A 14,121-nucleotide genomic window follows, 5' to 3' on the forward strand; every position below is an offset into this window, starting at 1 on the left:
GGTCTTATGGCCGCTTATGTGGACACTTATACTGCCATCTGGTGGTGTCAGAGCATTGTAACATACAATGGAATTTGGGGGAAAAAAGTGTAAAAATAAGAATTAGCATGTCACTAAACATGAAGTACACGTTTGTGTACTGATGGACTAAGTGAAGTGAAGTGAATTATTTATATAGTGCTTTTCTCTAGTGACTCAAAGCGCTTTACATAGTGAAACCCAATATCCAAGTTACATTTAAACCAGTGTGGGTGGCACTAGGGAGCAGGTGGGTAAAGTGTCTTGCCCTAGAACACAACGGCACTGACTAGGATGGCGAAAGCGGGAATCGAACTTGGAACCCTCAAGTTGCTAGCACAGCCGTTCTACTAACCGAGCTATACAGCCCCAAATAAATTATAATCATTTTGAATCCAAAAATATCTCCGCGAGTGCTTATTAAGGATTTTAGTGAGTCATATACCTCTTTCTTAGGGCTACTCTGCTATCTTTTATTTTTTTGAACTTTTTTGGAATGCGAGAGTAGCCGTAACACCTTTTATATAGAAAAGTATTCAAAAGTACAGAAACTTTTCAAAATAATTTTGGTACCGGTACCCAAAATATTGGTATGGGCACAACACCACTTACGGCCTTTAGACAATGTTGACATTTATCAACAACATCCAGAAACGCCGCCGGCTTCTCTGTGGCCCGAGATCATCTAAGATGGACTGATGCAAAGTGGAAAAGTGTTCTGTGGTCTGACGAGTCCAGTTTTCAAATTGTTTTAGGAAATATTCGACATTGTGTCATCCGGACCAAAGGGGAAGCGAACCATCCAGACTGTTATCGACGCAAAGTTCAAAAGCCAGCATCTGTGATGGTATGGGGGTGCATTAGTGCCCAAGGCATGGGTAACTTACACATCTGTGAAGGCACCATTAATGCTGAAAGGTACATACAGGTTTTGGAACAACATATGCTGCCATTTAAGCGCCGTCTTTTTCATGGACGCCCCTGCTCATTTCAGCAAGACAATGCCAAGCCACATTCAGCACGTGTTACAACAGCGTGGCTTTGTAAAAAAAAAGAGTGCAGGTACTTTCCTGGCCCGCCTGCAGTCCAGACCTGTCTCCCATCGAAAATGTGTGGCGCTTTATGAAGCGTAAAATACGACAGCGGAGACCCCGGACTGTTGAACGACTGAAGCTCTACATAAAACAAGAATGGGAAAGAATTCCACTTTCAAAGCTTCAACAATTAGTTTCTTCAGTTCCCAAACGTTTATTGAGTGTTGTTAAAAGAAAAGGTGATGTAACACAGTGGTGAACATGCCCTTTCCCAACTACTTTGGCACGTGTTGAAGCCATGAAATTCTAAGTAAATTATTATTTGCAAAAAAAAAAACAAAGTTTATGAGTTTGAACATCAAATATCTCGTCTTTGTAGTGCATTCAACTGAATGAGTTGAAAATGACTTGCAAATCATTGTATTCCGTTTATATTTACATCTGGATGTACTACCAGCCTGTGGTTGCCAATGTTCTGTTCTACATGGTAGTGTGCTTGGGGGGGAGGGCGGTTCTACAATGGGAATGAAACTGGACTCACTGGTGACGGTGGCAGAGAAGAGGACTGATGACAAACTAGTGAGCATCCTGAATGATGCCAGTCACCCTCTGCATAGTGTTATCAGTAGCCAGAGGAGCCTGTTCAGTTCTAGACTGCTTCATCCCAAGTGCAGGACTAATAGACTCCAAAATTCCTTGGTCCCACACGCCATTAGACTGTACAACTCCTCTCTGGGGCGGGGGTACTGCAGTGGGAGAGTGGCCGTGCGCAACCCGAGGGTCACTGGTTCAAATCCCACCTAGAACCAACCTCGTCACGTCCGTTGTGTCCTGAGCAAGACACTTCACCCTTGCTCCTGATGGGTGCTGGTTGGCGCCTTGCATGGCAGCTCCCTCCATCAGTGTGTGAATGGGTAAATGTGGAAGTAGTGTCAAAGCGCTTTGAGTACCTTGAAGGTAGAAAAGCGCTATACAAGTACAACCCATTTATCATTTACTAGGATGACAGGGGATGCAAAACATCCATCCATTTTCTGCCGCTTACTCCCGTTCGGGGTCGCGGGGGGCGCTGGCGCCTATCTCAGCTACAATCGGGCGGAAGGCGGGGTACACCCTGGACAAGTCGCCACCTCATCGCAGGGCCGACACAGATAGACAGACAACATTCACACACTAGGGCCAATTTTAGTGTTGCCAATCAACCTATCCCCAGGTGCAAAACAATAACAGTGCAATACGTTTTCACAACATGGTCACTACTGCCTACTTTGTCTTGTTGTATTCTTATTTTACGGTCATATTTTTATTCCCATTGTTGCTTTTTAGTTTTTATTCTTATTGTAATATTTATCTATTTTGATTCCATTCAAACCCCCATTATTTACTTTTTTTTTTTTTTAAATTATAGTAGCACTAAACAGGCACTGAGTGAACACAATATGTCCATCATGTCCTCATGTGTAATGTTTAAATGTTTTTCTATTTTTTCGGACTACAATGTGCAATAATGTTTTATGTATGTGTGTATATAAATGGGTTGTACTTGTATAGCGCTTTTCTACCTTCAAGGTACTCAAAGCGCTTTGACACTACTTCCACATTTACCCATTCACACACACATTCACACACTGATGGAGGGAGCTGCCATGCAAGGCGCCAACCAGCACCCATCAGGAGCAAGGGTGAAGTGTCTTGCTCAGGACACAACGGACATGACAAGTTGGTTGGTTCTAGGTGGGATTTGAACCAGTGACCCTCGGGTTGCGCACGGACACTCTCCCACTGCGCCACGCCGTCCATTAAAAAAATTTTTTTTTTTTTTTTCACTAAAAAAGGGTTATATAAAACCGGTGGGGTTCGGTGCCTCCAACAAGGTTAAGAACCACTGGTCCAAAGTGTAAAATGTGTTCAAATTGCTAGCATGCGTCAAGTAGAAAATATAAGTTACAAAATTAGCCGAGAAAAAAAATCTAGCATGCTAAAATGCTAACTGTCCAGATGAAAGCTCACCCGCAGAGAGGTCCTGGCTCATGAGGGTGACGTGCAGGTTGAACATCTGCTCCTGGGCTTTGCTCTGCAGCAGCTTGAGCTTCTCGCGGCGACTCACCATGTAGCAGAGGTTCCTCACCCTCTCCAGGTCCTGGCGTGTATTCATATGCATGCAGATATGCATCTGTGTGGATACATATACATATACATAGATACATCTTTCATCTCTATCTTTTTTTTTTACTATTTATACTACCATATTGTATATGCACCTTAGGAGGAGCTGCTCCAATTTCGTTGTTCTTTGAACCTGTTCATTGCTATAATGACAATAAAACTCTATTCTATTCTATTCTAAATTGATCTCAACTCTGTACACTGCTGCTGGAATTTAAATTTTCCTGAAGGAACTCTCCTGAAGGAATCAATAAAGTACTATCTATCTATATATCTGTCTATCTAACACAATTTACCAACTCATATGGAAACGGGGTTTGTATGCTGTTTTAAGAAGAAGAAGGTCTTACTTTCATAGTTGCTTCCATTAGCAGACCATCAGCAGGACCAACCGTCCATCGATGGCGTCTTCGGGAAGGACTGGTGCATGGACCTGTGGCGAGACGACAAAAGAGTCACCCCTCAGAGGAAAGAGCCGGTGGAACCTGTCGCCATGCCCAGCATGACACCAGAGGTGATTGATTTACCATTTGGACCAGTGAGCAGGCTGGTGACGGTCATGTCTTTGTCAGGTGTTGGATATCATCGACCGAGAACCCGATCTCATCTTCGTCAAGGAGGAAATTTATGACGATCATCCGCTCGGGCAGCAGATGAGGGTGACGGAGAGCAGGAAAGGTGAATTGGGATGAAACATGGTTGTTGTTGTTGTCAATGAGTATGGGAAACCTCCTCAACTTGTTATCAAAGCAGGATTATAGGGCTGCAAGCATACTTGTCCCGGATTTTCCGGGAGACTCCCGAAATTCAGCGCCTCTCCCGAAAACTTCCCGGGACAAATTTTCTCCCGAAATTCCGGCGGAGCTGGAGGCCACGCCCCCCTCCAGCTCCATGAGGACAGCCTATTTTCACGTCCGCTTTCCCACTATATAAACAGCGTGTCTGCCCAATGACGTTATAACAGTAGAATGATAGAGGGCGAGTTCTTGGTTTCTTATGTGGGTTTGTTAGGCAGTTTCATTAACGTCTTCCCTGCGCGGTAACAACACACAACAACAGCAGTCAGGTTTTCGTCTACCGTAAAGCAGTTTGTCTGCCTCAAACGGCAATGTTGTGACACTCTTAAACAGGAAAATACTGCCCTACATGCATATTTGACAATAAAATCTACGGCTTTTAAAGAATACAGTGCACAACTGCGCCCACAACAATCAATCAATCAATCAATGTTTATTTATATAGCCCCAAATCACAAATGTCTCAAAGGACTGCACAAATCATTACGACTACAACATCCTCGGAAGAACCCACAAAAGGGCAAGGAAAACTCACACCCAGTGGGCAGGGAGAATTCACATTCAGTGGGACGCCAGTGACAATGCTGACTATGAGAAACCTTGGAGAGGACCTCAGATGTGGGCAACCCCCCCCCCTCTAGGGGACCGAAAGCAATGGATGTCGAGCGGGTCTAACATGATACTGTGAAAGTTCAATCCATAGTGGCTCCAAGACAGCAGTGAGAGTCCCGTCCACAGGAAACCATCTCAAGCGGATCAGCAGCGTAGAGATGTCCCCAACCGATACAGGCGAGCAGTCCATCCTGGGTCCCGACGAGCGGTCCATCCTGGGTCTCGACTCTGGACAGTCAGTACTTCATCCATGGTCATCGGACCGGACCCCCTCCACAAGGGAGGGGGGGACATAGGAGAAAGAAAAGAAGCGGCAGATCAACTGGTCTAAAAAGGAGGTCTATTTAAAGGCTAGAGTATACAGATGAGTTTTAAGATGAGACTTAAATGCTTCTACTGAGGTAGCATCTCGAACTGTTACCGGGAGGGCATTCCAGAGTACTGGAGCCCGAACGGAAAACGCTCTATAGCCCGCAGACTTTTTTTGGGCTCTAGGAATCACTAATAAGCCAGAGTCTTTTGAACGCAGATTTCTTGCCGGGACATACGGTACAATACAATCGGCAAGATAGGCTGGAGCTAGACCGTGTAGTATTTTATACGTAAGTAGTAAAACCTTAAAGTCACATCTTAAGTGCACAGGAAGCCAGTGCAGGTGAGCCAGTACAGGCGTAATATGATCAAACGTTCTTGTTTGGAGATGAAGCAGAAGAACGAGGAAGATACAGCCGGTGGCGACGCCGACAACGAGTAAGATGAAGAAATACGCTTGTACGTTCCAAGCCGCAGCTGCGATTGGACCTGGATAGCCTCCAGGAAGAAGTAGTGGTAGTTCGAAAAATAGTGACAGAGAATAGAACAAGGATGGACAATTCAACCCTTAACTCAACAATGAGTAGATGAGTGTTATGTGTGTGTATATGTGTAAATAAATGAACACTGAAATTCAAGGGACGGCGTGGCAGAGGGGCCGTGCGCAACCCGAGGATCTCTGGTTCAATCCCCACCTAGTACCAACCTCGTCACGTCCGTTGTGTCCTGAGCAAGACACCTCACCCTTGCTCCTGATGGGTGCCGGTTAGCGCCTTGCATGGCAGCTCCCTCCATCAGTGTGTGAATGGGTAAATGTGGAAGTAGTGTCAAAGCGCTTTGAGTACCTTGAAGGTAGAAAAAGCGCTATACAAGTACAACCCATTTATTATTTATTCAATGTGACATGATTGTTGATGTGTTGCAGATGTGGGGATGGTGGAGGCCCAAAGTTCTCTCCACCGATCCGTGAGCGAGCTGCAGCTTCATTCGGAGGACTTGTCCGCCTTCCCCTTGATGGTGGACGCACAAGTGCAGCGCTCGCAGCCCAGCATTATGGACAAGCTGATCGAGGACGCGGCCATGAGCACGATGCTGGACAACACCAACCCGCCCGCGACGACCAGCGACTACGCCGACTACACAAACAGCGCCGTGGTCGCCGCCAAAGATCTCATCAGCTTTCCGCTAAAACCCACAAGACCACTGAAGCACTTCCAGTGTCTTTTCTGCGGCAAAGTCTTCAACTATCTAAGCAGCCTGAAAGTCCACATCAGACGCCACTCGGGCGAAAAACCTTTCAGCTGCACGGTCTGCGGCAAGTGCTTCGCCCAAAAGACGTACCTGAAGCTTCACCAGCGCGTCCACTCCGGAGAGAAACCCTACAGCTGTCTCAGCTGCGGCAGGAGTTTCTCCCAGAAAAGCTCGCTGAACATTCATTTCCGGACGCACACGGGGGAGAAGCCGTACAGCTGCGTGGACTGCGGGAAATGTTACGCCTACAAGTACGGTTTGAACCACCATCAGTGTTTCACCCACGCCGTCGACACCAACACCACCTAGAACTGCGGCAGATGTTCTTCCATTGGAGTGTTAAGGCCACACTGAAAAAATAATGACATACAGTTATGAGAATGAATCTGTAATTTTACAAACAGGAAGGAAGTATGGATAAATTCAAACTGTAAATAAAATAATGTAAGAAAAAAAGTGTAATTCCAATGAGAAAAAAGTGGTAATAGATTTCCTCAGCGTTTAATTTTACTATAACTACGTTGTAAAAATATGTAAAAAATATATATATATATAATACTAAAAGAATAAATGTTACAAGAAAAACTTTTTTTTTTTTTTTAAATTAAAAATGTTCTAAAAATAATGAGAATTAAGTTGTAAGAAAATTGAAAAAAAACATGAAAATAGGAATAATTTACAGTAAATTACATGGATTATAACTTGATCTTGTTTTAAAAGAACGAAAAGAAGTTTGCAGGAATAGTTATATCACAACAAACACTTTAAAAAGTCGGGATATTACTGGATTAAAAATAATACAAAAAAATAAATTTTTGCAAAAACCAAAAACGTTAATGTTCTGAGGAAATAAACAAATTATAGTATAAAGTCAATAAAGACGATCAATAAAATGTTTAAATAATTTAAATAGGAGAGAAAATACAAAGTACACTAGAATTTGTGAGAAAACAAAGTGAAAAAATCACTGTTAAAATATAACATCCTGCACTGCGATGAGGTGGCGACTTGTCCAGGGTGTACCCCGCCTTCCGCCCGATTGTAGCTGAGATAGGCGCCAGCGCCCCCCGCGACCCCGAAAGGGAATAAGCAGTAGAAAATGGATCGATGCGATGGAAAATTAGAAAAAAACATGAAAATAGGGATCATTTACAGTAAATTACATGGGGATGATTGGCAACACTAAATGGGCCCTAGTGTGTGAATGTTGTCTGTCTGTCTGTGTTGGCCCTGCGATGAGGTGGCGACTTGTCCAGGGTGTACCGCGCCTTCCGCCCGATTGTAGCTGAGATAGGCACCAGCGCCCCCCGCGACCCCAAAAGGGAATAAGCGGTAGAAAATGGATGGATGGACTTTAAGAAGTCGGGATATTACTGGATTAAAAATAATACAAAAAAATACATTTTTGCAAAAACCCAAAACGTAAATGTACTGAGAAAAAAACAAATTGGAGTATAAAGACGATCAATAAAATGTTTAAATAATTATAATAGGAGAGAAAAGACAAAAATACAAAGTTCACTAGAATTTGTGAGAAAACAAAGTGAAAAAATCCCTGTTAAAATAATTTTCATAAAATATAACATCCTGCACTGCGATGAGGTAGCGACTTGTCCAGGGTGTACCCCGCCTTCCGCCCGATTGTAGCTGAGATAGGCACCAGCGACCCCAAAAGGGAATAAGCGGTAGAAAAAGGATGGATGGATACATGGATTATAACTTGATCTTGTTTTAAAAGAACGAAAACAAGTTTGCAGGAATAGTTATATTACAACAAACACTTTAAGAAGTCGGGATATTACTGGATTAAAAATAATAAAAAAAAATACATTTTTGCAAAAACCCAAAACGTAAATGTACTGAGAAAAAAACAAATTGGAGTATAAAGACGATCAATAAAATGTTTAAATAATTATAATAGGAGAGAAAAGACAAAAATACAAAGTTCACTAGAATTTGTGAGAAAACAAAGTGAAAAAATCCCTGTTAAAATAATTTTCATAAAATGCACTGGCGACTTGTCCAGGGTGTACCCCGCCTTCCGCCCGATTGTAGCTGAGATAGGCGCCAGCGACCCCCGCGACCCCGAAAGGGAATAAGCGGTAGAAAATGGATGGATGGATACATGGATTATAACTTGATCTTGTTTTAAAAGAACGAAAAGAAGTTTGCAGGAATAGTTATATCACAATAAACACTTTAAGAAGTCGGGATATTACTGGATTAAAAATACAAAAAAATACATTTTTGCAAAAACCAAAAACGTAAATGTACTGAGAAAAAAACTAATTTGAGTATAAAGTCAATAAAGACGATCAATAAAATGTTTAAATAATTTAAATAGGAGAGAAAAGACAAAAATACAAAGTTCACTAGAATTTGTGAGAAAAAGTGAAAAAATCCCTGTTAAAATAATTTTCATAAAATATAACATCCTGCACTGCGATGAGGTAGCGACTTGTCCAGGGTGTACCCCGCCTTCCGCCCGATTGTAGCTGAGATAGGCACCAGCGACCCCAAAAGGGAATAAGCAGTAGGAAATGGATGGATGGATACATGGATTATAACTTGATCTTGTTTTAAAAGAAAGAAAACAAGTTTGCAGGAATAGTTGTATAACAACAATCACTAAGAAATCGGGATATTAGTGGATTAAAAATACAAAAAATACATTTTTGCAAAAACCAAACAACGTAAATGTACTGAGAAAAAAACAAATTGGAGTATAAAGACGATCAATAAAATGTTTAAATAATTATAATAGGAGAGAAAAGACAAAAATACAAAGTTCACTAGAATTTGTGAGAAAACAAAGTGAAAAAAATCCCTTTTAAAATAACTTTCATAAAATATAACATCCTGCACTGTGATGAGGTGGCGACTTGTCCAGGGTGTACCCCGCCTTCCGCCCGATTGTAGCTGAGATAGGCACCAGCGACCCCGAAAGGGAATAATCGGTAGAAAATGGATGGATGGGATGGAAAATTTGAAAAAAAACATGAAAATAGGGATCATTTACAGTAAATTACATGGGGATGATTGCCAACACTAAATGGGCCCTAGTGTGTGAATGTTGTCTGTCTATCTGTGTTGGCCCTGCGATGAGGTGGCGACTTGTCCAGGGTGTACCCCGCCTTACGCCCGATTGTAGCTGAGATAGGCACCAGCGCCCCCAAAAGGGAATAAGCAGTAGAAAATGGATGGATGGATACATGGATTATAACTTAACACTTTAAGAAGTCGGGATATTAGTGGATTAAAAATAATACAAAAAAATACATTTTTGCAAAAACCAAAAACGTAAATGTACTGAGAAAAAAACAAATTGGAGTATAAAGACGATCAATAAAATGTTTAAATAATTATAATAGGAGAGAAAAGACAAAAAATACAAAGTTCACTAGAATTTGTGAGAAAACAAAGTGAAAAAATCCCTGTTAAAATAACTTTCATAAAACATCCTGCACTGCGATGAGGTGGCGACTTGTCCAGGGTGTACCCCACCTTCCGCCCGATTGTAGCTGAGATAGGCACCAGCGCCCCCCGCGACCCCAAAAGGGAATAAGCGGTCGGAAATGGATGGATGGATACATGGATTATAACTTAATGTTGTTTTAAAAGAACAAAAACAAGTTTGCAGGAATAGTTATATTACAACAAACACTTTAAGAAGTCGGGATATTACCGGATTAAAAATAATACAAAAAAATACATTTTTGCAAAAACCAAACAACGTAAATGTACTGAGAAAAAAACAATTTGGAGTATAAAGACGATCAATAACATGTTTAAATAATTATAATAGGAGAGAAAAGACAAAAATACAAAATTCACTAGAATTTGTGAGAAAACAAAGTGAAAAAAATCCCTGTTAAAATAACTTTCATAAAATATAACATCCTGCACTGTGATGAGGTAGCGACTTGTCCAGGGTGTACCCCGCCTTCCGCCCGACTGTAGCTGAGATAGGCGCCAGCGACCCCAAAAGGGAATAAGCGGTAGGAAATGGATGGATGGATACATGGATTATAACTTGATCTTGTTTTAAAAGAAAGAAAACAAGTTTGCAGGAATAGTTATATTACAACAATCACTAAGAAATCGGGATATTACTGGATTAAAAATAATACAAAAAATACATTTTTGCAAAAACCAAAAACGTAAATGTACTGAGGAAATAAACAAATTATAGTATAAAGTCAATAAAGACGATCAATAAAATGTTTAAATAATTTAAATAGGAGAGAAAATACAAAGTTCACTAGAATTTGTGAGAAAACAAAGTGAAAAAATCCCTGTTAAAATAACTTTCATAAAATATAACATCCTGCACTGCGATGAGGTGGCGACTTGTCCAGGGTGTACCCCGCCTTCCGCCCGATTGTAGCTGAGATAGGCGCCAGCGCCCCCCGCGACCCCGAAAGGGAATAAGCGGTAGAAAATGGATGGATGCGATGGAAAATTTGAAAAAAACATGAAAATAGGGATCATTTACAGTAAATTACATTGGCAACACTAAATGGTCCCTAGTGTGTGAATGTTAGTGTGAATGTTGTCTATCTATCTGTGTTAGCCCTGCGATGAGGTGGCGACTTGTCCAGGGTGTACCCCGCCTTCCACCCGACTGTAGCTGAGATAGGCACCAGCGACCCCGAAAGGGAATAAGCGGTAGGAAATGGATGGATGGATACATGGATTATAACTTAACACTTTAAGAAGTCGGGATATTACTGGATTAAAAATAATACAAAAAAATACATTTTTGCAAAAACCCAAAACGTAAATGTACTGAGAAAAAAACAATTTGGAGTATAAAGACGATCAATAAAATGTTTAAATAATTATAATAGGAGAGAAAAGACAAAAATACAAAGTTCACTAGAATTTGTGAGAAAACAAAGTGAAAAAAATCCCTGTTAAAATAACTTTCATAAAATATAACATCCTGCACTGCGATGAGGTGGCGACTTGTCCAGGGTGTACCCCGCCTTCCGCCCGATTGTAGCTGAGATAGGCACCAGCGCCCCCCGCGACCCCGAAAGGGAATAAGCGGTAGAAAATGGATGGATGGGATGGAAAATTTGAAAATAGGGACCATTTACAGTAAATTACATTGGCAACACTAAATTGGCCCTAGTGTGTGAATGTGAGTGTGAATGTTGTCTGTCTATCTGTCTTGGCCCTGCGATGAGGTGGCGACTTGTCCAGGGTGTACCCCGCCTTCCGCCCGATTGTAGCTGAGATAGGCACCAGCGCCCCCAAAAAGGGAATAAGCGGTAGAAAAAGGATGGATGGATACATGAATTATAACTTGACCTTGTTTTAAAATAACGAAAACAAGTTTGCAGGAATAGTTATATTACAACAAACACTTTAAGAAGTCGGGATATTACTGGATTAAAAACAATAAAAAAAAATACATTTTTGCAAAAACCCAAAACGTAAATGTACTGAGAAAAAAACTAATTGGAGTATAAAGACGATCAATAAAATGTTTAAATAATTATAATAGGAGAGAAAAGACAAAAAAAAAAAAATTTACTAGAATTTAAACGAAAACAAAGTGAAAAAATCCCTGTTAAAATAATTTTCATAAAATGCACTGGCGACTTGTCCAGGGTGTACCCCGCCTTCCGCCCGTTAGTAGCTGGGATAGGCTCCAGCGCCCCCCACCACCCCAAAGGGAATAAACGGTAGAAAATGGATGGATAATATTCAGCAATCTAACATGTTTTCCCAATTTTCAGTGTCACCTTAACACTCTCAAGAATTGACGGAGGAACTTAATCTGTAAAGCTGCAAAAGTCAAACAAGTGGAGCACATTTCTGTTTTTGCTTAATTTTACTGTGGTGAAATGATTATTAGCCCCAACAGGCCTTTACAACGAAAGCTGTTCTCTTTCCCCCTAATAGTGTTGTGTGAGAGTGTGCGTGTTCACAACACACTTCGTAAGTCTATTAGGAACAATTGTTATCTTTCTCACAGCATTTCACATATCTGAAAATGGTTTGAATCCAGATGTGGGGTACATTGGGGCGGTCATCTACATGGCACTTACCGTATTGTGAATACCTCATTGAACCGCTGACCTCATCCGCATGGCATGTTACTTGCTTTATGTCCTTTTTGAATACCTCCTTCAAGGCCATCGAAGGTCTAGTAAAAAAGGTACAATAAGATTGTTACTGAAACTACCTCGTCACATTTTTTTTTTTTTTTAAATTCACAATACACTGTGTTGTTTATATTTATGTATGTTTTAAAAGGCACGCTTCACATTGTGTTTTTTTTTTCTTGCCTAATGGTGCAATTTATTCCCTGTATGGAATAATGGTCAAAATGAGATTGAGAGATTTTTCTTTTAGATTGATCACCGTCCACCACACAAACTGCCTTGTTTTCAACACATTGCCTGAGTTTTGTTGCATTTCTTAACTAGCGTGTTGTATTTTACACAAGAGAATAGAGCCCCCCTGTCTTCCTGCTGCCCCGCCCGCGCTTGCATGTTTTTAACTCTAACCCCCCCCCCCCTAGTCACTACATTTCCATTGTGTGATGTTACAATTTGTGCAACCGTTTGATGCATTCAAAACGAAGCACACTTGTATTTTTGAGGGATGCTTTATTTAATAAATATCTTACATCCTGAATGCAGCTTGTTGTGAATGTTCTAAAATTGCAAACGAGCTGAAAACCTGCACCGTGTCATTTAGCCCACATCCTATTTAAAATAATCATTGCATTAAAGGACCGGTTGTGTCCAGATGAGCAATATATCATGTATGTTGTGTTCCTGAATTGGATCTATCCTCCAATAAATTAATTTTTGAGTAATTATAAATAAATCAATGGGTTGTACTTGTATAGCGCTTTTCTACCTTCAAGGTACTCAAAGCGCTTTGACACTACTTCCACATTTACCCATTCACACACTGATGGAGGGAGCTGCCATGCAAGGCGCCAACCAGCACCCATCGGGAGCAAGGGTGAAGTGTCTTGCTCAGGACACAACGGACATGACGAGGTTGGTATTAGGTGGGATTTGAACCAGGGACCCCCGGGTTGCGCACGGCCACTCTCCCACTGCGCCACGCCGTCCCAATTGGTAGATAACTACTTTCAATCGCCAGACTTAATATGCTGTCACCCCCAGAACTGGATTCCATCCATCCATCCATTTTCTACCGCTTATTCCCTTTCGGGGTCGCGGGGGGCGCTGGCGCCTATCTCAGCTACAATCGGGCGGAAGGCGGGGTACACCCTGGACAAGTCGCCACCTCATCGCAGGGCCAACACAGATAGACAGACAACATTCACACACACATTCACACACTAGGGCCAATTTTTAGTGTTGCCAATCAACCTATCCCCAGGTGCATGTCTTTGGAAGTGGGAGGAAGCCGGAGTACCCGGAGGGAACCCACGCATTCACGGGGAGAACATGCAAACTCCACACAGAAAGATCCCGAGCCTGGATTTGAACCCAGGACTGCAGGACCTTCGTATTGTGAGGCAGACGCACTAACCCCTCTGCCACCGTGAAGCCCATTTCCCGGAATATCAATCAATCAATCAATGTTTACTTATATAGCCCTAAATCACTAGTGTCTCAAAGGGCTGCACAAACCACTACGACATCCTCGGTAGGCCCACATAAGGGCAAGGAAAACTCACACCCAGTGGGACGTCGGTGACAATGATGACTATGAGAACCTTGGAGAGGAGGAAAGCAATGGATGTCGAGCGGGTCTAACATGATACTGTGAAAGTTCAATCCACAATGGATCCAACACAGTCGCGAGAGTCCAGTCCAAAGCGGATCCAACACAGCAGCGAGAGTCCCGTTCACAGCGGAGCCAGCAGGAAACCATCCCAAGCGGAGGCGGATCAGCATCGCAGAGATGTCCCCAGCCGATACACAGGAATAGAC

At 42.0% G+C, this 14,121-nt stretch overlaps 2 protein-coding genes across 7 annotated transcripts in view; one reads left to right on the plus strand and one right to left on the minus strand.

Moving 5' to 3' along the window:
* LOC133555843 (gastrula zinc finger protein XlCGF48.2-like) overlaps positions 1-11,530 on the plus strand; it is an 18,028-nt gene extending 6,498 nt beyond the window's left edge. Inside the window, exons 2-5 of one of the 4 annotated variants that reach the window (XR_009807413.1) lie at positions 3,590-3,732; positions 3,791-3,896; positions 5,865-10,532; positions 10,776-11,530. Coding sequence is in view for 2 of the 4 variants with exons in the window: in XM_061905255.1 (XP_061761239.1) it covers positions 3,590-3,732; positions 3,791-3,896; positions 5,865-6,499 (884 nt within the window). In the remaining 2 variants the exon portion in view is untranslated. Of the gene's footprint in view, positions 1-3,589; positions 3,733-3,790; positions 3,897-5,864 lie in introns of all 4 variants that reach the window. The other 3 variants (XR_009807414.1, XM_061905255.1, XM_061905258.1) reach the window with 3 other exon arrangements.
* The window catches only part of LOC133555842 (uncharacterized), a 31,514-nt gene continuing 26,271 nt past the window's right edge, over positions 8,879-14,121 (minus strand). For all 3 annotated transcript variants that reach the window (XR_009807412.1, XR_009807411.1, XR_009807410.1), the window contains one exon: positions 8,879-12,347. The gene's annotated coding sequence lies outside the window, so the exon portion shown is untranslated. The remainder of the gene's footprint in view (positions 12,348-14,121) is intronic.

This window comes from Nerophis ophidion, linkage group LG07, assembly GCF_033978795.1.
Source record: "Nerophis ophidion isolate RoL-2023_Sa linkage group LG07, RoL_Noph_v1.0, whole genome shotgun sequence".
Lineage (NCBI taxonomy): Eukaryota > Metazoa > Chordata > Actinopteri > Syngnathiformes > Syngnathidae > Nerophis > Nerophis ophidion.